At 35.7% G+C, this 22,739-nt stretch overlaps 3 protein-coding genes across 3 annotated transcripts; 2 read left to right on the forward strand and 1 right to left on the reverse strand.

Annotated features, from left to right (window-relative positions):
* Positions 1 to 300: 300 nt before the first annotated feature.
* LOC113330056 (copper transporter 1-like) lies at positions 301 to 1,008 on the reverse strand. Its single transcript, XM_026576921.1, has one exon. The coding sequence runs from the start codon at positions 897 to 899 to the stop codon at positions 444 to 446; it is 456 nt and encodes a 151-aa protein (XP_026432706.1). The 5' UTR covers positions 900 to 1,008; the 3' UTR covers positions 301 to 443.
* Positions 1,009 to 7,157: 6,149 nt separating this feature from the next.
* On the forward strand, positions 7,158 to 9,719 carry LOC113329435 (putative leucine-rich repeat receptor-like protein kinase At2g19210). The gene is made up of 8 exons (XM_026576306.1): positions 7,158 to 7,311; positions 7,415 to 7,970; positions 8,072 to 8,577; positions 8,669 to 8,804; positions 8,890 to 8,958; positions 9,056 to 9,127; positions 9,219 to 9,290; positions 9,391 to 9,719. The coding sequence occupies exons 1-8, from the start codon at positions 7,224 to 7,226 to the stop codon at positions 9,587 to 9,589; spliced, it is 1,698 nt and encodes a 565-aa protein (XP_026432091.1). The 5' UTR covers positions 7,158 to 7,223; the 3' UTR covers positions 9,590 to 9,719.
* Positions 9,720 to 10,548: 829 nt separating this feature from the next.
* LOC113329840 (probable LRR receptor-like serine/threonine-protein kinase At5g59680) lies at positions 10,549 to 15,550 on the forward strand. Its single transcript, XM_026576664.1, has 12 exons — positions 10,549 to 11,299; positions 11,792 to 11,891; positions 12,380 to 12,390; positions 12,592 to 12,642; positions 12,750 to 12,965; positions 13,073 to 13,292; positions 13,394 to 13,896; positions 13,992 to 14,127; positions 14,332 to 14,400; positions 14,501 to 14,572; positions 14,657 to 14,728; positions 15,159 to 15,550. The coding sequence occupies exons 1-12, from the start codon at positions 10,549 to 10,551 to the stop codon at positions 15,403 to 15,405; spliced, it is 2,448 nt and encodes an 815-aa protein (XP_026432449.1). The 3' UTR covers positions 15,406 to 15,550.
* The last annotated feature ends 7,189 nt before the right edge of the window (positions 15,551 to 22,739 follow it).

Below are 22,739 nucleotides of genomic sequence, written 5' to 3' on the forward strand. Positions count from 1 at the left end.
AATTGAGGGGGTGAAAAAACCTTAAAATAAAATAAAATGAAAAAGCCCTTTTCAATCTATTGGAGGAGTATCATTTTTTTTTCCAATTCCTTCTGCAAAAGAAAATAACAGGATTTTGGCTTCATGTTTCTCCTAGTAAGTTTAACTAACTAAAAAAAAAGTAACAGGATTTTATTTATCTCTGGAGTCTGGAAGATTTGGCAAACTCCGTTTCATGGTTTCACTTTTCATCCATATCTTAAAATAGGAAATCCATTCAAAAATCTATTTATCAATCAAAGAAATAAATAAATTATCAAGTTAAACTCAGAACGTAAGATTGGATTTAATTTAACTAATTGTATAAAACAACAGTTCTTATTAATTTATCATATCATTACAAACATTAATTTCTAACCATTTAATAGTATTTTCAACACAAAACCACTCCAGCGATCTCCTACTCATGCTGCACAAACCGAATCAGGAGTAGTTTTATTCTTATTATCAGTCTTGATAAAAACCTGTGATCCAAATGCAAAATACCCTAAACCATGCCCAAGAACAGCAGCAATGAAAATACCACCATTAAAAGACATAACAGCAAGCATAACCAAGTAAGCTAATCCAACCCTAACTGTATGAACTATACTCCTTACAATTCCAGCAGCAACATGAGCAGAATCAGCTTTAACGATTGAACAATTACCAAGCCTTTCTACAAGCAAAGACAACACAAACACCATAACCAAAGACAAAATATACATACCAGTACTATTCCCTGGCCAATCATTGAATAAAACTGTTGCATAATCACCCCAGTAAAATGACATATGCATCATCATCGGATTCTTCTTGCTCATACCTATTGATTCATTATTCATTTGCATACCCCCATGGTTCATACCATCATGGTCCATTTCTTTCTGTTTTTTAGTTTTTTGTTTTCTCTCTTTTTTTCGTGCTGTGTTTTTCTGTGATGCAGGAGAGATGCCAGCGGGAAGATAAAGTAAAGTCTGTATTTAGGGGAGTTAAAGAAAATAAGTACGATATATAGTACCGGTGTGAACCATGCAAGTGTGTACTACAAAACAGGTGTAGTACACAATGGTATAAGGGACTTGTTCAACAGTGTCCCTTTCATATGGCATTGTCACTGGACACATTATTTGTCAAATTAGACCCCCTTAACTCATTGTAACCAGAAGATTTATTTATTTATTTTTTGATGGAAAGAGGGCTTTGGAAACCTGGCCAAATTGGGGTATAATCATTTTATGCTCATCCAAACTAGTGTGCTAAGAGGTGTCTAAAAAGTGTTAAAAAACCAAATTGTCCCAAAAAAAACCATGCCGACTGAAATTCATCCAAAAAAATTTCAAAATCTTTTTCCAAAATTCTAACTGTGAAATCAGAAGAATTTCTTTCTTTTTTGTACCCCTAGATGTCTAGTCGACTGCTGCGCCTCAACGCATTTCGGGGAGAACCAGCTAGCTGATTATACGAGTATTGAGATTGAGTATGATCTTACATACTCGAGATTGGGTATGATCTTACAAAAAATACCTTGCCGACTAATACATGATTCATATTTTTTGTCTACCCTTACGACTAATACGTGATTCCACAACGTCGGTAGGGTATTTTTTGTCGACCTTGCCGACTAATATTAGTCGGTATCTTCCTAGGTTGAATAATGTGCCGACTTTTTATCTCTGAAATTAGCATTTACAGGATCGGCACGATATTCATCCTTATATCTTGTCGACTATAGTTTAGTCGGTAGGTTATGAAATTAATACCTTGCCGACTAATCATGTATTTGTAACACCTTTTTCTGTATGTCAAAAATCATATAGTCGGCATGGTATTGTTTTGTCGACCTTGCCGACTTTTCATACTTTCAGAACTGAAAATGTTGATTCCTTCTATGATTTTGAGTATAAAATCATCCAGCAGCTCTACAATCCCATATTTACAAGTGTTTGGTGGGTAATACGATTTCATTTCCGTTCAAGTAGAATTCTCAAAAAAGAAAAAAAAAAGAATCTCGAAAATTTACCCACATCCATGAGTTCAATGTAAAATAAAACCTAATTTCAAAATTTTAATCAACTAATTAACTAACTAAATTAATTATCCTAATCACATTTATTAGTGTTAATTAATCAAGGGTAGATTGACCATTTTGTAAATATGTGGTTAAGGGGCTTTGTTTTTTACTTCAAAATGACCTTATTTTGTCTCATTTGGTATACCCCAATTTATTTAGATATACTCCAATCAAGCCAGGTTTGGAAAACCCCTAAAAATATTTATTAAATTACCTCATTCAAATTGAGGTTTGGATTGTTACATGACAAAAGTGTTAGATAAACATACCCTTTTATTCCATTATTTTACATTGCACAATGATACAACCAATCTACAATGTTAATTCTTTGATCTACATGAAACCAAGAAAAACGGAAAAGACTAGTCTGATTAATAGTATTTTCATTAATCTACAACCATTTAGAGGCTTCTTCTTCAGTAAGATGAAATCCGTTGTAGAAGTAGTTTCCGCTAATCATTGCAATCATGATCCATTCTGATAGCCATTTATCTTCTTTATATAAATCCTGATCATCTTCATGTCGGAATTGATCGTCTTCCAAAGATATGCTTGAGTCTCTCATTGGATTTCAATACAAGAGCACAAAGGCTATATAATAAAACGCACTAATGGCGAATAGAATTGAAATTATTACAAGGCATAGAATAGCCATTGTATACAGAAGAACAGAAACATAATAAAAAAATTCTAAAACCTAAAACCTAAATCATAAAGTGACTTTTATTGAAAGCAGAAAAAGTTTATTATACAATTACAAACCCAAATTTACTAGAAAAAATCTAACCCAAATTTACTAGAAAAAAATCTGATATATCAAATTCAATCCAAGTAAATCTAGGTTTGAAGAAGAAGATTGATTAGACAGAAAAAAAGTAGGTTTGGATAGTTTTTTGGAAAAAATATGCGGAAGATTTAGGAGAGAGGATCTCAAATTTAGGTTCCTCAGATAAGAGGAAAATGAAATGGACCTTAATTCGAACTATCCAGGTATTAAGCATTGGTAGAATTGACTAAAAAGCCCAAAGATTTCTCAGACATATCTAAATTGGGAAAATTTAGGGAAAAAAATAATTATATTCCTATTGAAATTATTAAAAATGTCTGCATGACGGATTATGCATCCGCATGAAGGGTTATGCATTAGGGCTATAATTAACAACGCAACTTAGATATAACATATCTAAATATCCGCGCCTTGGAATTTTTACAAATTTTATATCGTTGGAAATCTTTTTAAGAGAGCTATGAGATGAATACAAACAACAATATCAATTTTTTGTTTTTCACGAAAAAATCGGAGGTGATCATCGTTTTAGGGAAAATTTTCGAAAACTGACTATGTATTCATTACACAGCCTCCAAAAAAAAGATGCATAACACATTATGCAGACGCATAACGAATTATGCAACCATTTTCTCGACTGCATAACAAAGTTATGCATCTATAACGAGTTATGTAGCCATTGTTTTGATTGATTTTAGTGCGTACATAAAAAATTGATGCATAATTGGTTATGCAACCATATTTAAGGATGCATATCAGGTTATGCATCCATTTTCTCGATGCATAAAAGATTATGCAACAATTTTCTCGATGCAAAATGTATTACGCAACCGTATTTTGGATGCTATGCATCCATATTCTCGACTGCATGATGCATTATGTATCAATTTTCAATTTCACACAAAATAACAAAGATGCCGAATAATGTGTTATGCATCCATTTTTTCGACTGCATGACATATTATGCACTCATAACATCATCATCTTCTTCTACGTTGTTCATCATCCCAGCTCAAATAAGCTTTATTATTATTCCATGTATTTTCTAAATCTCAAATCAAATTTTCTTCCTGTTCTACTTGATTGAAACAATTACAAACCCTATCTCCATCTCAGAACACATCTCAGATCCATCTTCTCAATCATAATACCTAATTAAAAAAAAAACCATTCATACATCTTTCGAAAATAACAAACAACAAGATCTCGATTCATCTCAGAACATCACCTCAAACCCTAACTTTCGATTTCACTCATCTATTGTTTCCAATCTTCATGTGATTATACTGTCTATCAATATTATTGATCGAAAGTAACAGTTGGGAGGAAGAAAAGAAAAATAATTGAAGAAGAAATTCCCGTGAAGAAGAAGAAGAAAAGATACGAAGAAACCAAATTTTATAAATTGTGAGTTTGGGAGAAATTTTCTCTCGAAAATTGGGTGCGCACGTAAACTTTTCCACCCGCGAATTTCACGGTGTAGAAAATCTGTAGAATGGGTATCCTTGTAGTTTTCACATCGAAATTTTCTTGATGTCCTCATGATTTTGCTTCAAGACGTTCCCTTACGAATGTTGCTGCTTTATTTGAGTCGGAGTTTAGGTAGTGTAGAAGAATAAAATGTAGCAACTCAAAATGAAAAATTAAAACTCGTATACTTGGAAACATGTCTCCCGAACTCGAATTGCCATGAATGAATCAAGCTCCACTCCCGAAGAATTCTTCCTTGGCGGAAGATTGTTAATAGACGTGAAGTTCTGTAAGTCTTACTGTATACATATAGTAAAACACACATATATATACTAGTGGCTCGGTTTAGGTAATTGTCGGCGGCATACGTAAATATAGCCAAATCACCTTATGTAAGGCGGACATCGACATTGTTAGGCCAATAGGTTGACCTTAGTCCAGACTATCGACCACCACCACATCTTATTGGTATGTATTATAGGCCTTAATTAACCAGTCTTCACTAACCAATACTTTATGGTGTGACGATAACAAACATTTTAACAAGTTTATTTGCCCAATAAGAGTTGTTGTCCCTACTTGATTATATGTTTTGTTTAGTACAGATAGAACTTGATAAGTTGATAACGATGTAGAACGGTTTCAAACAATTTAACTGTCCTCCGCGGAAAAAGTAAATGGGAGGAACAAGTCCCTTAAATGAAAGGGTCGTTGGTGAACTCGTCATCATTTTACAAGGGTCGTTCTGTGGCCTCTGACTACAGTTTGCATTTGTTTTATCGTTTTCTAAATACGCCCTTTCATTTAAAAAAAAATAATAATTTTTCATCCTTTATTGAAGTTTCCATGGTATACGAGCGAGTTTGAAAGGAGAAACTCTTGGGACATATTTGACAAAATCTCCACACAATTTAAGACTCTTGTCCACTTAGTTTCTTAGTTCCATGCAGAGAGCTGAAGATGGACCTGCCTGACAGCCTGAAAGTATTTGGGATTTGCTCGTTTTATCCTTGCAGACTCGCACATGAAAATGGCGCTGAGTTCAAACCTCTAGGTACACTGGCTTTAGACATCTATTAGATCAATTTGCCTGAGAATGATTATTTCCATGCAAATTTTTTCATGCATCTGCTGGCTCGCTTATGTTAGACTGGATAATTTTGTGGATTTCGTTGAACATCCAAATTTTTTTTTCACTGCCATTGCATCTACGGTGTAATACATGATCAGACAACTTGACCCAAAAAACAAAAAAAAAATCTTCTTGATAGTGATCTTACTCCAACCCTACACCACTTGGCTTAGTCCAATTTATTCTATCAGGAATTGTGTGAAAGGACGATAGTCCGACATCACTAGTTCCGCACAATGAACTTAAAATATAATATGGAAGGACCGTTCCATTTATTGCCAATTAATTTTGAATTGAATGCCTGCAGACTTTAACATGATATCAGAACTGGCCCCGTACGCGAGGTGGAGGTTGAATTAGTGGCCACCGTGACCGAGTGACTGGTCACATGTGCACCCGTAACCGAATGGTTGGTCACTCGTATGACCTGTACGTGGTGTGGACCGTGACCAAATGTCACTTGCACCCACACGTGTTAGGCCGAATGACTGGCTTTAAATGTGAGGAAGGGTGTGAAAGGACAATAGTCTCACATCACTAATTTTCGCATAATAGGGCCGCTCCACTCATTGAGCTGGATGCCGGCAAACTTTAATAAATTGGCAAAGATCAATTCAATTCAACAAATTGGCAGTGATTAAGGCTGAACATGGTTTCGGTTTTCCGCTGGAACCGGACCAAACCAGACCAATTAGGAAGAAACCAAACCGAACCATTTACTAATGGATTGGTTACGGTGTAGAAAGTGGGAAACCGATAGTGTTGGTTTTGTTTTGGTTTGACCTCTAAAACCGAACCAAAAACCATTGGAAAACCGATTAATTTTTAAGCTTAATTTCTACCGTCGATTTACAAGTATTAGATTCTACCCATTGATTTAGAGGATAAATAGAAACCCTAAATCTAATATTTCATTATGATACTCTCCCTCTTTCTCGTTCTCCTTCTCTCAGTCGCCTCCCTTCTCCACCCCCAACTACAGCTGCTGCTACTCGACTTTTTTCTTCCCGTCTTCCTTCTTTTTCATTTGTCAATAACTAAATTAAGATATATTATATATCTTTTTTTGATCTCTTGAATTAGAGTAAACTTTAACTATTCTTGATATTTTTTTATTTATTTTTTTGTCTGTAAATTTGTGTAAACCAATACTATCGGCAACTACGATTTTTTTATCTGTAAATTTGTGTAATTTTTTTTTTTTGGTTTGACATAATTATTGGTTAACCAAAAACCACTAGGACAAACCGAAACCAACTGGAACCATTTGGAAACCAATAGTTTAGTATTGGTTTCGGTTTTGATTTGGCTAGAAACCGAACCAAAACCGACCATGAACAGCCCTAGCAGTGATTATCTACTCCAACCCAACACCACTTGATTTTTAGAAAGAGCTAAAAATTTGTGCAATAATGTATTATTTTTTGGTAATAATACTAAGGTCAATTCAACGAAAAATCGGATACCCTACGTAGTCAACGGTTGTAACTAAAAAACAACGAATATCCCGGAATTTCATTACACAAGAATATTGCAACTTGCAGCTTTATAATTGTTTATGCAACGGTGATGTTCCGTTGTGGTTGCCCACAATCATTTCAAGAAACATAACCACTTCATAAATAAATGCATATGCCATTGGCAATGAAAAAGTCAAACTTGAAGTACCACCAAAATTCAAACATAATGAAAATGTTATATAAGCTCCCTATCTAACTCATCTGCTTCACAAGATTAGTAACATGAATTCACAACTTCTTAATCTTCTTCTTCTTTTAGTCTTTGCACATTTCTCATGTTTTCCTCTACTTATGCCCGTATCTGCAAAAGGTAATCATTCTTTATCTCATGTAGATAACAAAAGGCTAGTATCGTTACAAAATCATTCTTATGTTGCTCAGTGATTTTTGATATTTTATTGTTGCAATTGCAGTTTTTTTTAGCATTGATTGTGGTTCTTCATCATTGAAACCTCGTACTGACAACAATTCGATCGTATGGGTCGGGGACGGTCCTTTCATACAAACTGGAGAAGTTCATAAGGTCAATATACCAGCACAAATACCTGATTTCGATTCTAATGCTTTGAACACTCTTAGAGCATTCCCAACCCGGAAGAAGAATTGTTATTCAATAGATTTGGATACAAAAACCGAAAACAGTACTCGAGTTCTTGTTCGTGCTAATTTCTATTACGGAAACTATGATAACAAATCAAGCCCACCTACTTTCAATCTTCAATTCAATGGGAACACTTGGGAACAAATAACAACAACAAATGACTCAGTCCTATATACAGAGGTGGTATTTTCATTGAACAACACTAACAATATTAACGTATGTCTTGCTCAAACTCACCTGAATAACATTCCCTTTATATCTGCTCTCGAAGTAAGAAGTTTGAGTTCAGATATTTATGGTTATATCCCTTCAGAATTTCCATTGCTTTTCCAGTTAAGACTTGCTTTTGGTACCAACAAAACTGTCAGGTAGGTAGGTACCTACGTCATATCTATTCAAATTGCAAGGGCCACCATAAATTACTAATAGACTAGATAAGAATGTTCAGTACCTTGGTTTTATGATGTAGGTACCCTGAAGATAGTTTCGATCGGATTTGGAGCTCAATTGGACCACTAAGTAACCCTAGTCCATTGAGGAGGATTACAAGCGACTCGCCATCCATAAACGTCAGCAGTACTATAGATAAACCTCCGGAAGCAGTACTAAGAACAGCATTATTGCTTTTCAATTCATCCGAAGACATAGCTTATAGTGCCACTACGAATGTTACCGGTCCTTTGTTTTTCAATGCGTATTTTTCGGAACCGATTAAACTAAGTTCTGCCCAGAAACGATCATTTAAATTAGTTGTCAACGCTAATCAAGATAATAGTTTGTTTTTCCCTGAGAACCCTCTGATTCCACCTTACGGAGGCGCATTGGAGGTCCACATTGCCAACGTGTCTACCTTCAACTCTTTTTTTTCACTTGCGTTTCTCCGGACAAATGATTCAACTCTTCCTTCGCTAATCAATGCTCTTGAAGGGTACACTGTCGGTGATAAATTGGCTCAAGGAACCAATTCAAATGATGGTAAATCTCTCCCAAAATTTTATTCAAATCTTTGATTAAAAAATATTATGTGATCAAGTTCCCTAATTAGTTTTATTCATTTATTTATTAGTGAAAGCATTGGGTTTATTGAAAAAGAGTTTCACTCAGCTTCAAGATTGGAATGGTGATCCTTGTTTACCATCACCATACACTTGGGATTGGGTCGCTTGTAGTGATGATACGGACTCTCCTCGAATTATAGCACTGTAAGTTTCTTCCTTGTAATTAATAATCTTGTTTCTTGAAAGGTGAAACCCACAGATAAACAACCTTATGATGGTTGCTTTACAGGAATCTCAGTGACTTTGGATTAACAGGCACTTTACCAGACTTCAGTGGCATGGATGCTCTCAAAACCATGTGAGTCATGAAAATATATACAATACGAAGATAAATTAATTTCTTGACGTTGATATAAACTTTCTGAATATTTTTTATTTGTATATATATTTGGCAGAATTCTCCGCAACAATAGTTTGACGGAAGGTATTCCTGAATTTCTTGGCACACTTCCAGAACTCACAGTAGTGTAAGTTCAAAATTTTCTTCCAACTTTCTTTGTATACAGAATAAACCACGGTAAATGTCAATTCTTCTAACCATGAGTTGGATTATTGTAGAGATCTGGCGGATAACAACTTCTTGGGAACGGTACCTTCGTCAATATCAAATAACGTCAATTTGAAGTTCACGTAAGTTCCACTTTGTTTTTTGGTTCAATTTGATGCATTTTATTTATCTTTTAAATTTTAATTTAGTATGTATGTATATTTTTTTTTCTCTTTTTTGTAGTGCAACTGGTAATCCAAACGTGTCGTGCACGCCCACATCGATATGCAATACTGACCCCGCATCAAAAATTCCTCCCCCAAGCACTAATACTAATGCTGAACCAAAAATTCCTTCCCCAGCTGACAAAGGCAAAAGTTCTAAAACATTAGCACAACCAATAATAATACTTTTGATTATGTTTTCTGGTTTATTATTGTAAGTTGATTCCCGTCACAATGATGCAGTGGCGTGAACCTCATTGTGTATGTTGTTAAGCTTTCTATATTGCTGTATTAATTTCATGGAGTACTGTTTCATTTACCTCATCAGAATGCTATAATTTTCGTTTTTGTGGGGTTTGTTATATGTATTCAGTTGGGCTAGTGTGAAGTCATATTGTTACCTATAAATACGATTTTGGATGAAATTCTCCGTCATATCATCTTTGGTGTTCCTTTCACGCGTTTGCACTGAACAAGTGTACTTGTTTGTACCGTCTATAAAATAGGCCGGAAGCCCGTTCAGCCGTGAAGGAAGATTCCAAAAGTCTTGTCCTAAGAAGATATGAAATTCTAGGTTAGCTAACCCGAATAAATACAATTATATCATGATCATCAATAAAATCACTCCCTACAAAATTTTTTCATGGATGTAGGCACAACTTTCTGAACAACGTTAAGTTTGTGTCCCTTTTATTCTTCTTCGATGCTTTTTCTAACCCTAATTTCACATTATCATCATCAAATCACCGTGTTTAATATCTAAAAGTAATTTTTGGTACAACCAGTACTATCATTTTTGTCACAATTCTTTAAGAAGTATTAGAGGACTGTTTGGCAACACCTCTGGATTGCACCCAAACATCCTCGCCATTGGGGCTAAATTCATCGCGCCCGCCACACCAAAAATGTTGCATATAAATTTTTCGACGTGCAGCATTTTAGGTGTGGCAGGCGCAGTGAATTTGGCTCCAATGGCGAGGATGTTAGGGTGCAATCCAGAGGTGTTTCCTTCTTCGTACCTTGGTCTCCCACTGGGAGACTCCTTAATGGGCGCTCAGAAGTGGGAAAGTATTATTGACAGAATCAAGAATAGACTACCCTCTTGGAAACGTTAAAGCCTCTCTAAGGCGGGTAAATTAACGTTAATCAAAAGTGTTCTTTTAAGTATCCCGTATACATGCTTTCTCTCTTTATAGCTCCTCCAAAAGTTGGTAAAGCAATTGAAAAGGTCATAAGAGATTTTTTATGGGACGCTTCAGACACCAAGAAAGGTTATCATTATGTCAAATGGAAGACATGTTGCTTACCGCCTAAAGCAGGGGGGCTAGGCATCAAGTTTGTAAGGAGTATCAATAAAGCTCTTATCTCAAAATGGCGGTGGCAGTTTAATCATGAAAAGACAGTGTTGTGGAGGAATGGTATTGTATCCAAATATGAATTAACCCAGCAGGACAGGGAAACTAAAAACCGAAGCAACAGAATAACTGTGGTGTTTGGAAAGGAATCTACTCTCTTCGTAACACCTTCAAGCAGCACCATTCTAAAAGTTGAGGACGGAAACTCAATCAGATTCTGGGAAGACCAATGGGTGGGGGAGCATCCTTTTAATGTCACCTTTCCAAACATTTATCGTATATCTTCGGTTAAAAATTGGACAATCCGTAAATGCGCTGAAATACTGGCTAATGGTGGTTCATGGAACCTCGGGTTGGACAGAAGGCTCAATCAAGCTCAGATAGATGAAGCCATAGCCCTCTCAGTAATCATAGAGCAATGTAGAATGGATGGCAATCATGATGTTGTCTCTTGGGCAATCGACAAAAATAGGACTTTCTCGGTTAAATCGGCTTATTCTTGGGTGGAAAAGGAGCATCAACTTGAAGCTAAAAACCTTAATGTGTGGTCAAGATTATGGGCTCACAAGATTGGTTTTTTCGTATGGCAGGATTTTCGTTAGAAACTATCCACAATGGATATCTTATATAAGAAAGGAAAACTTCTAGTGAATGGTTGTTTGTTTTGTCGTAAACATGGAGAGTCGACTTCACATCTCCTCTTCCACTGCTCTTTTTCTTCGAGAATATGGCAGTACTTCTTATCCTTCACAAAAAAAGATTGGGTTATGCCGAATTGTATCGACTTAATCATCAAAGGATGGCGTACGAAGAACTTCTCTTTAACTGGTCAAGCTTTATGGAATCTTTTACCGGCAGCAATATGTTGGGAAATTTGGAATTGTAGAAACGACATAGTATTTAATGATGGAAGGGAAGATTTTGAGCACATAATTGATCAAATCAAAAATCAGGTTTTCTTTTGGGGAAAGAACACGGATCCTTTGCGGCAGTTGCATTGTAAACTGGGACTTTTTCTTTTCTGTTTAATTTTTCTTTCGTTCTTTCGTTTTTTGTTTTTCTTAGGAAAATCCTTGGTGTGCCTTAAGATATCAAGAATTCTTAGGAATGTGCCTTTTAAAGTTTGTCTTGGTGGAGTTTTGGCTCCGGTAGTGCTTGGCTTGTTGTAAGCACTTGGTTTTTTTTTCTTATTTCTTTTCTGGCTTGCTTAAAGTAAGCCCTTTTAATGATAATTTTTTATCTTTGCCGATAATTTTTAATGAGGACTGTTTGTACCCAAAATTACTTCAGGCACTAAAATTACTTGGCGGAAAATATTACTTGGCATTTGGTTGACAAAATGCACCTACTGTAATACTTATCTAAACAAAGAAACCAAAATTTCTTGATGTAGAGATTACTCCAATCAACACCACTGGATTTAAGAGAAATTTGATTTAGTCCAATTTATTTAATCAATCTGGAAAGGGCAAGATCAATTCAACGAAACTTCTTCCGGACAGTGATTACTAAAACCCAGTACACCACTTGATTACTGGATAGGCTAGCAAGTAGTCAATGGTTTGTCTGGTGGTGCACAAATTTTAAACCAAAAAACCAGAATACCCAGAATATAAAATTATAAAAATTTGGGGCCTTTTATTGTTTATGCAGTCAAAGCAAAGGTAATGTTGGTATACTAAGACTTGGCCGTGGTTATCCAGAATCACAAATCATCTCAGGAGAAGTTACCACTTAAAAAATTCAATATGCCATTGAACAAGTCTCAGTGGAAATGTTATATAAGCTCCCCCCTCCAACTTCCCTGCTTCTTAAGGCTAGAAACATGAATATCTCCTTACCTCTTAATCTTCTTCTTCTTTTAGTCTTTGCACATCTATCATGTTTTTTTGTCCTTGTACCGGTATCTGCAAAAGGTAAGCATTCTTTATCTCTTGTAACAAGATCACACTTTATTTGGTTACAAAATTGTTCGTCCATTAATAGCTCATTGAACTTTGATATTATGTTGTTGCAATTACAGTTTTTTTGAGCATAGATTGTGGTTCATCTTCATTGAAATCTCGTACGGATAATAATTCGATCGCATGGGTCGGAGACGGTCCTTACATAAAAACAGGAAAAACTCATAAAGTCAATGTTGCACCACCAAATATATCTGGTTGGGATTCTCGTGCTGTGAGCACTCTTAGAGCATTCCCAGCTCGAAAAAAGAATTGTTATTCAATAGACATTGAAAGTAAAACCAAAGATAGCAATACTACGGTTGAACGAGTCCTTGTTCGAGCTAGTTTCTACTACGGCAATTACGACAATAAATCAAATCCACCAACTTTCAGTGATCAGTTGTAACAACAAATGGAATTATATATTACGAAGTGGTATTCTCATTGAACAAGAGTAGCAATATAGACGTATGTCTTGCTCAAGCACAACCGGATAATATTCCGTTTATATCCGCTCTTGAAATAAGAAGTTTGGATCCAGGTGCTTACGGTTATATCCCTGCAGATTTTCCATTGTTTTTCACTGAGAGAACTGCTTATGGTACCAACACAACTATAAGGTATGTACAAGTACATGCATATTCAACCTGCTCGGTTTAATGGCTAATTTGATATCCATAAACAATTACTAACAGTGCATCAAATCCTGGTGATTGTGTAGGTACCCTGATGATAGTTTCGATCGAATTTGGAGCTCACTTGGGCCACTAGATAACACTAGTACTGTGACTAGGGTCAGAAGTAACTCGCCGTCCATTAAAGTTGACGTTGAAGATAAACCTCCGAAAGCGGTATTAAGGACAACATTATTGCCATTGAATTCATCCCACGACATATTTTATAGCCCCACTAGAAATCATCAATTTCGTTTACATTTCAATGCATATTTCTCAGAAGTGATCAAACTAAATTCTACTCAGAAACGATCATTTGATATAGTAGTTAACAATAAACAAGATAATAGTTTTATCGCTTCTAAAAACCCTGTGATTCCACCTTACGGACGCACATTGGAGGTTCACATCCTCAATGTGACTATTTTCAACTCTTCATTTTCAATTAATCTTTTACGGACAAATGATTCAACACTTCCTCCACTAATCAATGCTCTTGAAGAGTTTATCATCGGTGATAAATTAGCTCAAGGAACCAATTCAAACGATGGTAATTCACTCTCTTTTTCCCTACAAATCTTGGACAGAAAAAACAAAAACAAATATATAATCAAGTTTCTTAATTCGTGTTTATTTGTTTATTAGTGAAAGCATTGGGTTTACTGAAAAAGAGTTTTGCTCAGCTGCAAGATTGGAATGGTGATCCTTGTTTACCTTCACCATACACTTGGGATTGGGTTGCTTGTAATGATGATACAGATTCTCCTCGAATTACAGCACTGTAAGGATAACTTCTTGATTCGTTGCTTTCTATTTGTAGTCTTGTTTCTTGATTGTGCGGAGCACGCCAAATACGGTGTTGGAAAAACAACGATTAGATTCCAACAATTTTCACGTCCGCGTCAATTCTCTTTTCGTTTTCCAGCTTCTCGCGAACACGCGCTACCATGAATAATAAGGAATTTTGATGATGGTTGTTTTACAGGTATCTCAACAACCTTGGATTAACAGGCACTTTACCAGACTTTAGTGCCATGGATGCCCTCAGAACCATGTGAGTCACGATTCACGAAAATTTTTGTAGTACAAAGATGATTTTTTTTTTTTTTTTTTTGAGATGTAAACTTTCTTAATTGTTTGTATATATTTTGCAGAAATTTAAGCAACAACAATTTGACGCGAGAAATTCCTGAATTTCTTGGCACATTCCCTGAACTCACAGTATTGTAAGCTCAAAGATCTTTCTAACTTTCTTTGTGTTACACAAAGGTAAATGTCACTTCTTTTAAGTATCATTTGTATTCTTGTAGAAATCTGGCAGATAACAACTTTAACGGAACAGTACCTTCATCAATATCAGATGATGTCAACTTGAAGTTCAAGTAAGTTTATTTTATTTTTAGTTTAATTCGAATGGATGCATTTTATTTATCTTTTAAGGTAAAATTGAATGTTTTTTTTTCACAAAATTGGTTAAAATACCAAAATCAACAATTCCTAAGTAAAAAAAGACATTTAGATTTTGATACTGTTTAAATGGACAAAAACATAAAAATAGCCAGGATGTAAACAGTTTCATCCTACCCATTTTTAAATATTTTTCATATTTTTAATTTACATCAGAATGCATCCAGTTTCATCCTTGCTATTTTTTAAGTTTAAGTCAGGATGAATCCAGTTTAATCCTTGCTATTTTTTTGGTGTCCAATTCACCCATAATAATTTTTACTTGTTCATTTGAACCATGCTTTAAAAATATTTGGACAAATGACCCGTTTTCGATTTTTTTTCTTCTTTTTCGTTTGTGTGTAGCGCAACTGGTAATCCGAACTTGTTGTGCACGCCCACATCGGTATGCAATACTGACCTTGAATCAAGAATTCCTCCCCCAAGCACTGGAAATACTGACCCCGAATCAAGAATTCCTCCTCCCCCAAGCACCGGCAATACTGACACTGAACCAAGAATTCCTTCCCCAGTCGACAAAGGCAGAAGTTCGAAGACATTTGCACAACCAATAATAATACTCTTGATTATGTTTTCTGGTTTATTATTGTAGGTTGATCAAACCAAATGGTTTGTGTATTTACAATTGCAACTTTTGTGGGTTTGTTGTAACTTTGTATGAGTTGTGCTGTGCTAGCTAGTTTGAAGGCATATTGCACATGTATAGATGTATAGATGGTTGGATGGAAAATAATTTTTTTTTTTGATCGGTAAATAAATTTATTAAGAGAAGAGAAAGATGTTCTCAAAGCGAGAACACAACATACAAACTTACTACGATCAAAAGGAAAGACAAAGAATCTACCCAAAAGCAATGAACCAAAAGAAGAACAAAAACCACAGATTTCTCGCTATTAGACCAAACCGGGCTGAAAAGAAAAGATCAAGGAGGTTCGAACACGACGTCTTTCCACTTTATCATGAATTGTTTCAGCGACACCCCTTTAAAAGCAGGTTGAAGGTACAACCAATAAGCAGTGGTGAATCTTATTTTTTCGATGAGTTTAAGAATCGCCCGCGATTTGTTTTTGAATGCTCGATTGTTTCTTTCATTCCACACGGTCCAAATGATTGCAGCTGGAAGAGCTTTCACCACAAGAGCTTGTCTTGACTTGCTATTGGGTTTAGGCCAAGAGTTGAGAGCAATGTTAATCGGAGGGGGCAGCATCCATATGATCTCAAACTCAACTTTGAAAAATTTCATATCTGACTGGCTATATCGCAATGGAGGAGAAGATGCGTGGAGGTTTCCTCATCATTGATGCACGTATAACAGTGATTAGCCCACGGTCTCCACTTTTTCTTGCATAACTTGTCTTGAGTAAGGACCTTATCTTTAGAGGCCACCCAAAGAAAAAAGCTTACTTTCGAGGGCCACAACTTCGACCAAATTCTTTTGGGGTGGACAATAGTTACATCTGTAGAAGGTGGATTATTTTCAGAAACTAACCAATTATAGCACCTCTTGACTGAAAAAGGACCCTTTGAGTTGTTGCTCATCCATTTCCTGCAATCGGCGCCATTGTTGGTGTTGGGATAAACATTGTTGGTTTCCAGCAAAAATAATAAGCCCGCGGATGTCACTGATTACATGATCTTGCACTCTCCTAGTAATATCCAAGGCCCAGTAGTTGTTTTGAGTATTGTAAACTTGAGCTACAGAACTTGATTTTGCATTTGACGCCTGGAAAGCATTTGGAAATTGATCTGCCAGTGGCGTTCTTCCCACCCAAATATCTGTCCAAAAACTGACCTTAGTGCCGTCGCCCACCACAAATTTGTAGATAGAATTAGGGCTGCACAACGGGTAGGGTGGGTAGGATATCCGTTTTTTTTTTTTCTTTTCTTTTTTTCTATCTGGTTAACAACTACTATTCACTCTGTATACATAATAACAATATAATATGCTTTCTAATAAAACAGAAAAAAATCTTGCAACAACAATATGTGCCAATCTAACTAGGGAAAAATAAACAAACAAAAACATCCTGCTAGGCCATTTGTAGTCTCAAGAAACAAAGAGAATCAAATAAGAGTATCCTTGAAAAGGTGGACATCCTTGTTCTTCAAATAAGAGTATCACCACCAAAAGCTCTTCATATGACCTTCTTCAATCATCATCTACGATGATGGAATACGCACTAAGATCACCAAATAAAGCTGCATAACAACAGTTGAAGCCAATCAACATAAAAACAGAGGAGAGTTCAACATAAAAATGCCCAAGATATTCACTGCAGTTTCCAAATGCAGAGTACAACAAAAGACAGGACATAACATGTTGATTTCACTTTTGGTGCATGTTGTTGAAAGCAAACAATGGAGGGGAAGTGAAAAACAAAGTATAGGTGTAATCCATTAGCTCATCACTAATATGAGAGAAGAAAGTGAGAATACCCTAATTTCAGGCTTAGATAAATTTGGGAAGGACCTGTCCATATATACATACAACAGGTAGTAAATTAACAGCAACAAACAGAAGAAGGAACCACTATTAAGAAAACCAAAAGAATGACGTAGCAGCAGAATTACAGAACCGGGATGATCCCCACGAGATAACAAATCTAGAATGGGCAAAACGAGATAATATGCAACGTAAAGCAACAAGAAGAAAGACGCAATTCACCAGCAAGAGGTCAAGACATATGATGTTTAAAGCACGCTAAGCCACTAAAACTTCTGTTTTCTTGTGAATTACCTATTACTGGAGTTCATTCTTTAACAGTTCTATTATTATACATACCATTCCCACATCTCTGTTTAACAACAGGTAGTAAATAAACCCCCCCATAGCACGATACTGAATTTCGAGTACCAACAGGACTATATCAAAACTAGCCAACATTATCTAAGATTACAAAGAAAGTACAATACAACCCCCCAAAGCTCGATATGCAACTTCAAGTACCAACAGGACTATATATCACAACTAGCCAACTGAAATGTTCAAATACCAACAGGACTATATATCCCCTGCAGAATTATAAAAAGTACCAATAGGACTATATATCCCCTGCAGAATTATAACAAATTATCATGTGTTTCATTAGGAGGATTGACAACAGAGTGGCTTTCATTCGAAACATTATTCAAATCTTTGGGTTTCACATGGGCTGAAACGAATCTTCAAATTAAATGGTCTGTACTGAATACTCTTTCAATGTTAAGTCGACATTACACTACAACACTAAAACCAGTATCTACTATGTCTTATGGAAATGATATTTACCTCAGCAGTCAACTTTTATTCCATTCTTCTTTTCACTTTGTTCTTCCAGATAAGTTTTTTTTCTGCTGCTGCAACCAACAATTGAATGAACAAATTCTTAGTTCTTTCTAGAAACCACTAAAAATTGCAAGCCAACTCTTAATTAGTTTTATCTAAAACGAAACAGAATTCAATCTAGTCTTTCAAATCCTAAACAAAGAACTAGCTGATAATTGAAACAAACCTTAAAAGAGGGTGTATGAGCAAAGAGTAAAATCATGAGAATGAGTTAATGATTCAGAATAGTCTGTTTTCCCTTTCGAAAATCAAACATGCAGATTATGAAATTAGTAGATAAATCAATCAAAATTCTCACAAGTTCACAACAAAATCAAACCTCAATTTACTCGTTAGGTGGAGATGGAGCTGAGTTTTAAGACGAGTTTAGATGAAGATGGTATTGATAGAAGAAAGGGTTTCGTTGAAAATTTCAATCGAGTGATTCTCCTGCTAGATTTGGAGCAGAGTTTGATTTGAGAAAGGGAGAAAGGGTTTCGACTTTTCTTCGATTTGTGATTTGGAAAAGAAAAGAGATATGTAAGCGAAAAAACCAACCTCACTTTTTACCCCTGATATGTTTCAAAATTACGAAAAAAATAGGCAGGAGATGAAAACAATGCGAGGGTTACTCAGTCATTTGAGTATATTAGCGGGTAGGCGGGTAGGGTAGGATAATTTCGGGTTTCACCCGTTACCCTACCCATTTAATAGTGGGTAAGAAAAACTCTAACCGTCACCCCACCCGTTCAATGGCGGGTAGGGTAAGATACGGTTAAATCATTGGCGGGTAGGGTAAAAAAACGGATATGGGTAGGGTATGTGCACCCCTAGTGATGGGAGTTGGAAGTGGAGGTATCGTATCCGATGTTGGAAGGTATCTCAAATCCATGAATCCTATTGTGAAGGTCATCCTAATGATAAGTCATTGTTAACGGACGATAACTTGGTAGCTGCTTTTACCATCAATAAATTAAATTATCTTTCTGTTTTTTACAGATTTATGGCCTTGAACCTGCAGAGAGCAATGTTTTGAACGGTGGCAAACCAGGTAAGTTGACCTCTTAAATTCTACGCATCTCACATTGTACTTTTCCTTTGTGTGATCGATGCATCAAAACATAAACTCGAATATAATAGTTCTACTATGAGATTATACTCCAAATGATGAAATGTCTAGAAGCGGTATTTTTGAACAGGTCCTCATTGTATAACTGGTAATGGGGTTGGTTTCAAAGTCAAGCCAAATATTTTGGACATGGACATAATGGAAGAAGTTACTGAGGAAAGTTTGATACCGCTTTTTCATACTCTTTCCAGTGTTATTTATACAATAATTTTACATTTCATATCATACATATTGTTACTCTAATATTAAACAATCTTACATTACTACTTTGCTTGACATCGATATGATGTCCAATTTATTCGATCTCGTGTATTTACTTTTTTACAGGTTGGATCTCCTCTGGAGATAACACAGTTGCTGCACTTAAACTTGCACAAAAGCCATAGAACAAAGGAAAACTCATTGTGGTATGTACATTAATGCCATGTCAATCTCGTGTCTGTTACATCGCACCACATGAATCAGCATCCATTTTTTCTTTAACTAGGCCTGTTAACATTTCTATTACATGTCTCCTCAAATTTTTAGTCTTAAATCAAATTTCTGTTTGGCAATTTCAGACTATCCTGTTGCATGATATTTATCTGTTTTGTTATTTGCAGCCACTTACCAGAGTACTCGGGAACACAGAATGAGAGTGATCCAAATAATGCAACTGTGGGTAATTTCAGTTCGATAATAGATAAAAGGGTTTAGTCTTACTTAGTCCATCTGCAACCTCTAACTGGAAGCTTTGTGTTGCCTGGTATTGATTTTGTGCACCTTATGCTTTGGCAGAGAATTGTAAGAGAAATCAAGGATTTCTCGACAGAGAGATGTACTTTGGCAGAGAATTGTAAGAGAAATCAAGGATTTCTCGACAGAGAGATGGGTAGCACCAATACTCTCGAAGAGCGGAAAAATTCATGCTAATTCATGCTTTACTTGCTTACTGCTGGTAAGAAAGCCTTGGCAGCTGCTGGATGACATAAGATGTCATGAATGAGTTATATCGATCTAAATGCGGTGTTTTGATTGGTTCTGCAATGGGTGGCATGCAGGTGTGCTTAAAACTTTATGTCTATTTGATCGCTGTAACTTGAGATCAAATAGTTTTAGATATTGATGGCTAAGTTATGGCATACATCTATACTCTGGCTCTTCATGATCCTTTGGGGGATTATTAACTTTATGTGTGTAACTAAGAGTTAGGCATCCATCCCATGGCAATCTAACTACAACCCCTAATTTTCAAATTAGCTAGAGTTAGTGCTGCCCAAAGTAGCCTGAATCTTCCCTGCTTTCCCCTGGCATAAGACCATGTGATCTTACCTAAAATTATAGCTCAAACTTGTGTTCATTTATCCATTGAGTAGCAAATACCTGCTTTCTTGTGTCACTCCTTATAATGATTTAGTTAATTTGTGTAATTGCTTTTACTATGAGCAGGTTATCCGCTATGCAATCGAAGCTTTAAGGGTGTCATATAAGAAAATGAATCCATTTTCTGTATGTTTTGCCAATATGGGTTCTGCCATGCTTGGAGTGGAGCTGGTAAGTTTAGATCGACTATTGGATGCTATTTCTTTTAGAGATTTGATAATTCAAGAAGTAATGTTTATGCATTGTGTAACACTTAACTGTAGGGATGGATGGGGCCAAACAATTCAATATTCTCTACTGCTTGGTTTTCTTACTCTAGGTCTGTTTTGATTTTGCAGTAGGAAGAAAGAATGTGGGTTACAATGCTAATAAGTCTCCACAATGCTGGAAAGAAAGATAGTAAAGATCTTGTTATCTTTGTAAGTTTCTAAATAGTATCTGCTTATAGTGGTTTATATTAGAAGAAATTGTGAACTTAGGAAGTATCCAAAGTTTCTATGAACTGAACTTAGGAACTTGATACTTAGCAAAAATAAATAAAAAATTGTACTTAAAAGAATTAATTTCCTTTTTCTTATATGAATTAAATGAATGTTATATGAATTGAATATGGACCAGAAACTTGATGACAAAGTTTTGCGCATCCGAAAAGGGTCCAGAAACTTGTGAAGAAGTTTGGTTTTGATGGTTCAGCCCGTTGCCTTCCACATCCTCCAGTAAACTTTCTGAAGTTGAGCTAAACTTCGCATTCCTATAGCATTAGCATATGGACCCGAACCTGTATGGTGTGGCCATATGTAGCATGTGTATGCTCCTCAGAAGCTGTAGAGGTTGGTTTTTTACAAGTTCCAAAATATATTGATGATATACCTTATTGAAATGCTGGATAATATATTATCTTTGAGATTGATCTGTGTTAAATGGAGTTTCCTTGAGCTTGTGTTCGTAGTGACAGAGAATGAATGTAAAAGAGTGTTTAGGTACTTATTGGAATTTGATACTGAACATGTTTTTTTGGTACTTAGAAGAATTTTTGTTCTTTCTTGATATGAATTGATTTAATGTTGATATGAAGTGAAAGAATGTTTATATGAATTGATTGAAGTGTTGTTGAATGTGGATGGAATGAATGATTTATGCAGCTAATTTTTTTTTTTTTAATTCCGGCAGAAAATGAATTGCCACTCATATTGACCTGGTCAAAACTGGTCAGTATTGATCAATTTTGACCAGGTCAATGTTAACTGTTGTAAATTTTCTGCTGTTACAAAAAACTCGTAACGGCTATAACTGTTATTAACGCCGTTTTAAACTAAAATTCCCAACGGCTCCATTTCCGTTGCGAAAATATTTTAATACCTTCTTTTGATAAGGCGAGTGGCCGTTACAACCTCGATTCTTAACAGTTTCACTCTGTTTCTAATCCCAAAATTTGGTGTAGTATATAATGTGAATAATGAAGTAATTGTAGGAAATATTTCAGATGTGAATGGAAATTGGGTTAACGAGGAAACGATGACTAGGATTAAGTCTGTTGGGAACAGAAAGGTTGATGACCAGTCACGAGTAGATGGTCAAGTTTTGTTTAGGAATGGACACGATCCGACGGTTCAGACCGTATCCCATCATAGAACATAATCTGATGGTCACAGAGTTATGTCTCTTCCAAACGTTACCTTCCGAACTGCTATAGTTTCCCTTTAAGAATCCATATTCCAGTTTCGTGAAAATACAGAAGAAAAAATATTTTCGTTTTACACATAAAACTTTTTAGAAATTGATAAATTTTCATTGATTTTCATCTCAAGAGTCTGTAAGAGAGTTCCGTGCTACAAGTTCGCGTTCGGTGTTTGGTGTTATTGAAATGCTGCGAAAAATATCGAGGTATTGTTGAATGTTGGAGACATATGCCATTAACCTGTAACATTATTATATACAGGGCATCAAATATCTTAAGCAAAGAGAATACTCGCCTCAATATACCCATTTGGTAGTTTTGTTACTGTTTTCATTATCAAGATGCACACTTTTCATCTCTACTTGTTTATATCTTGTTTTGATATGGCTTAGTGTTGAATCGGTTCTATACATGACATGATTATGATTGTCTTAATCAAACAAAAGGGTATTA

The sequence above is a fragment of the Papaver somniferum genome, unplaced genomic scaffold (assembly GCF_003573695.1).
Source record: "Papaver somniferum cultivar HN1 unplaced genomic scaffold, ASM357369v1 unplaced-scaffold_117, whole genome shotgun sequence".
NCBI classification, from domain to species: Eukaryota; Viridiplantae; Streptophyta; class Magnoliopsida; order Ranunculales; family Papaveraceae; genus Papaver; species Papaver somniferum.

Coding starts and splice junctions, on each gene's coding strand:
- LOC113330056 (XM_026576921.1), bottom strand. CDS start 899: ATGGACCATGATGGTATGAACCATGGGGGTATGCAAATGAATAATGAA.
- LOC113329435 (XM_026576306.1), top strand. CDS start 7,224: ATGAATTCACAACTTCTTAATCTTCTTCTTCTTTTAGTCTTTGCACAT. Junction 8,959..9,055: donor ATGGATGCTCTCAAAACCAT/GTGAGTCATGAA, acceptor TATATTTGGCAG/AATTCTCCGCAACAATAGTT. Junction 9,128..9,218: donor CTTCCAGAACTCACAGTAGT/GTAAGTTCAAAA, acceptor GGATTATTGTAG/AGATCTGGCGGATAACAACT.
- LOC113329840 (XM_026576664.1), top strand. CDS start 10,549: ATGCTTTCTCTCTTTATAGCTCCTCCAAAAGTTGGTAAAGCAATTGAA. Junction 11,300..11,791: donor ATTATGGGCTCACAAGATTG/GTTTTTTCGTAT, acceptor TGTTTTTCTTAG/GAAAATCCTTGGTGTGCCTT. Junction 13,293..13,393: donor GGTACCAACACAACTATAAG/GTATGTACAAGT, acceptor GTGATTGTGTAG/GTACCCTGATGATAGTTTCG.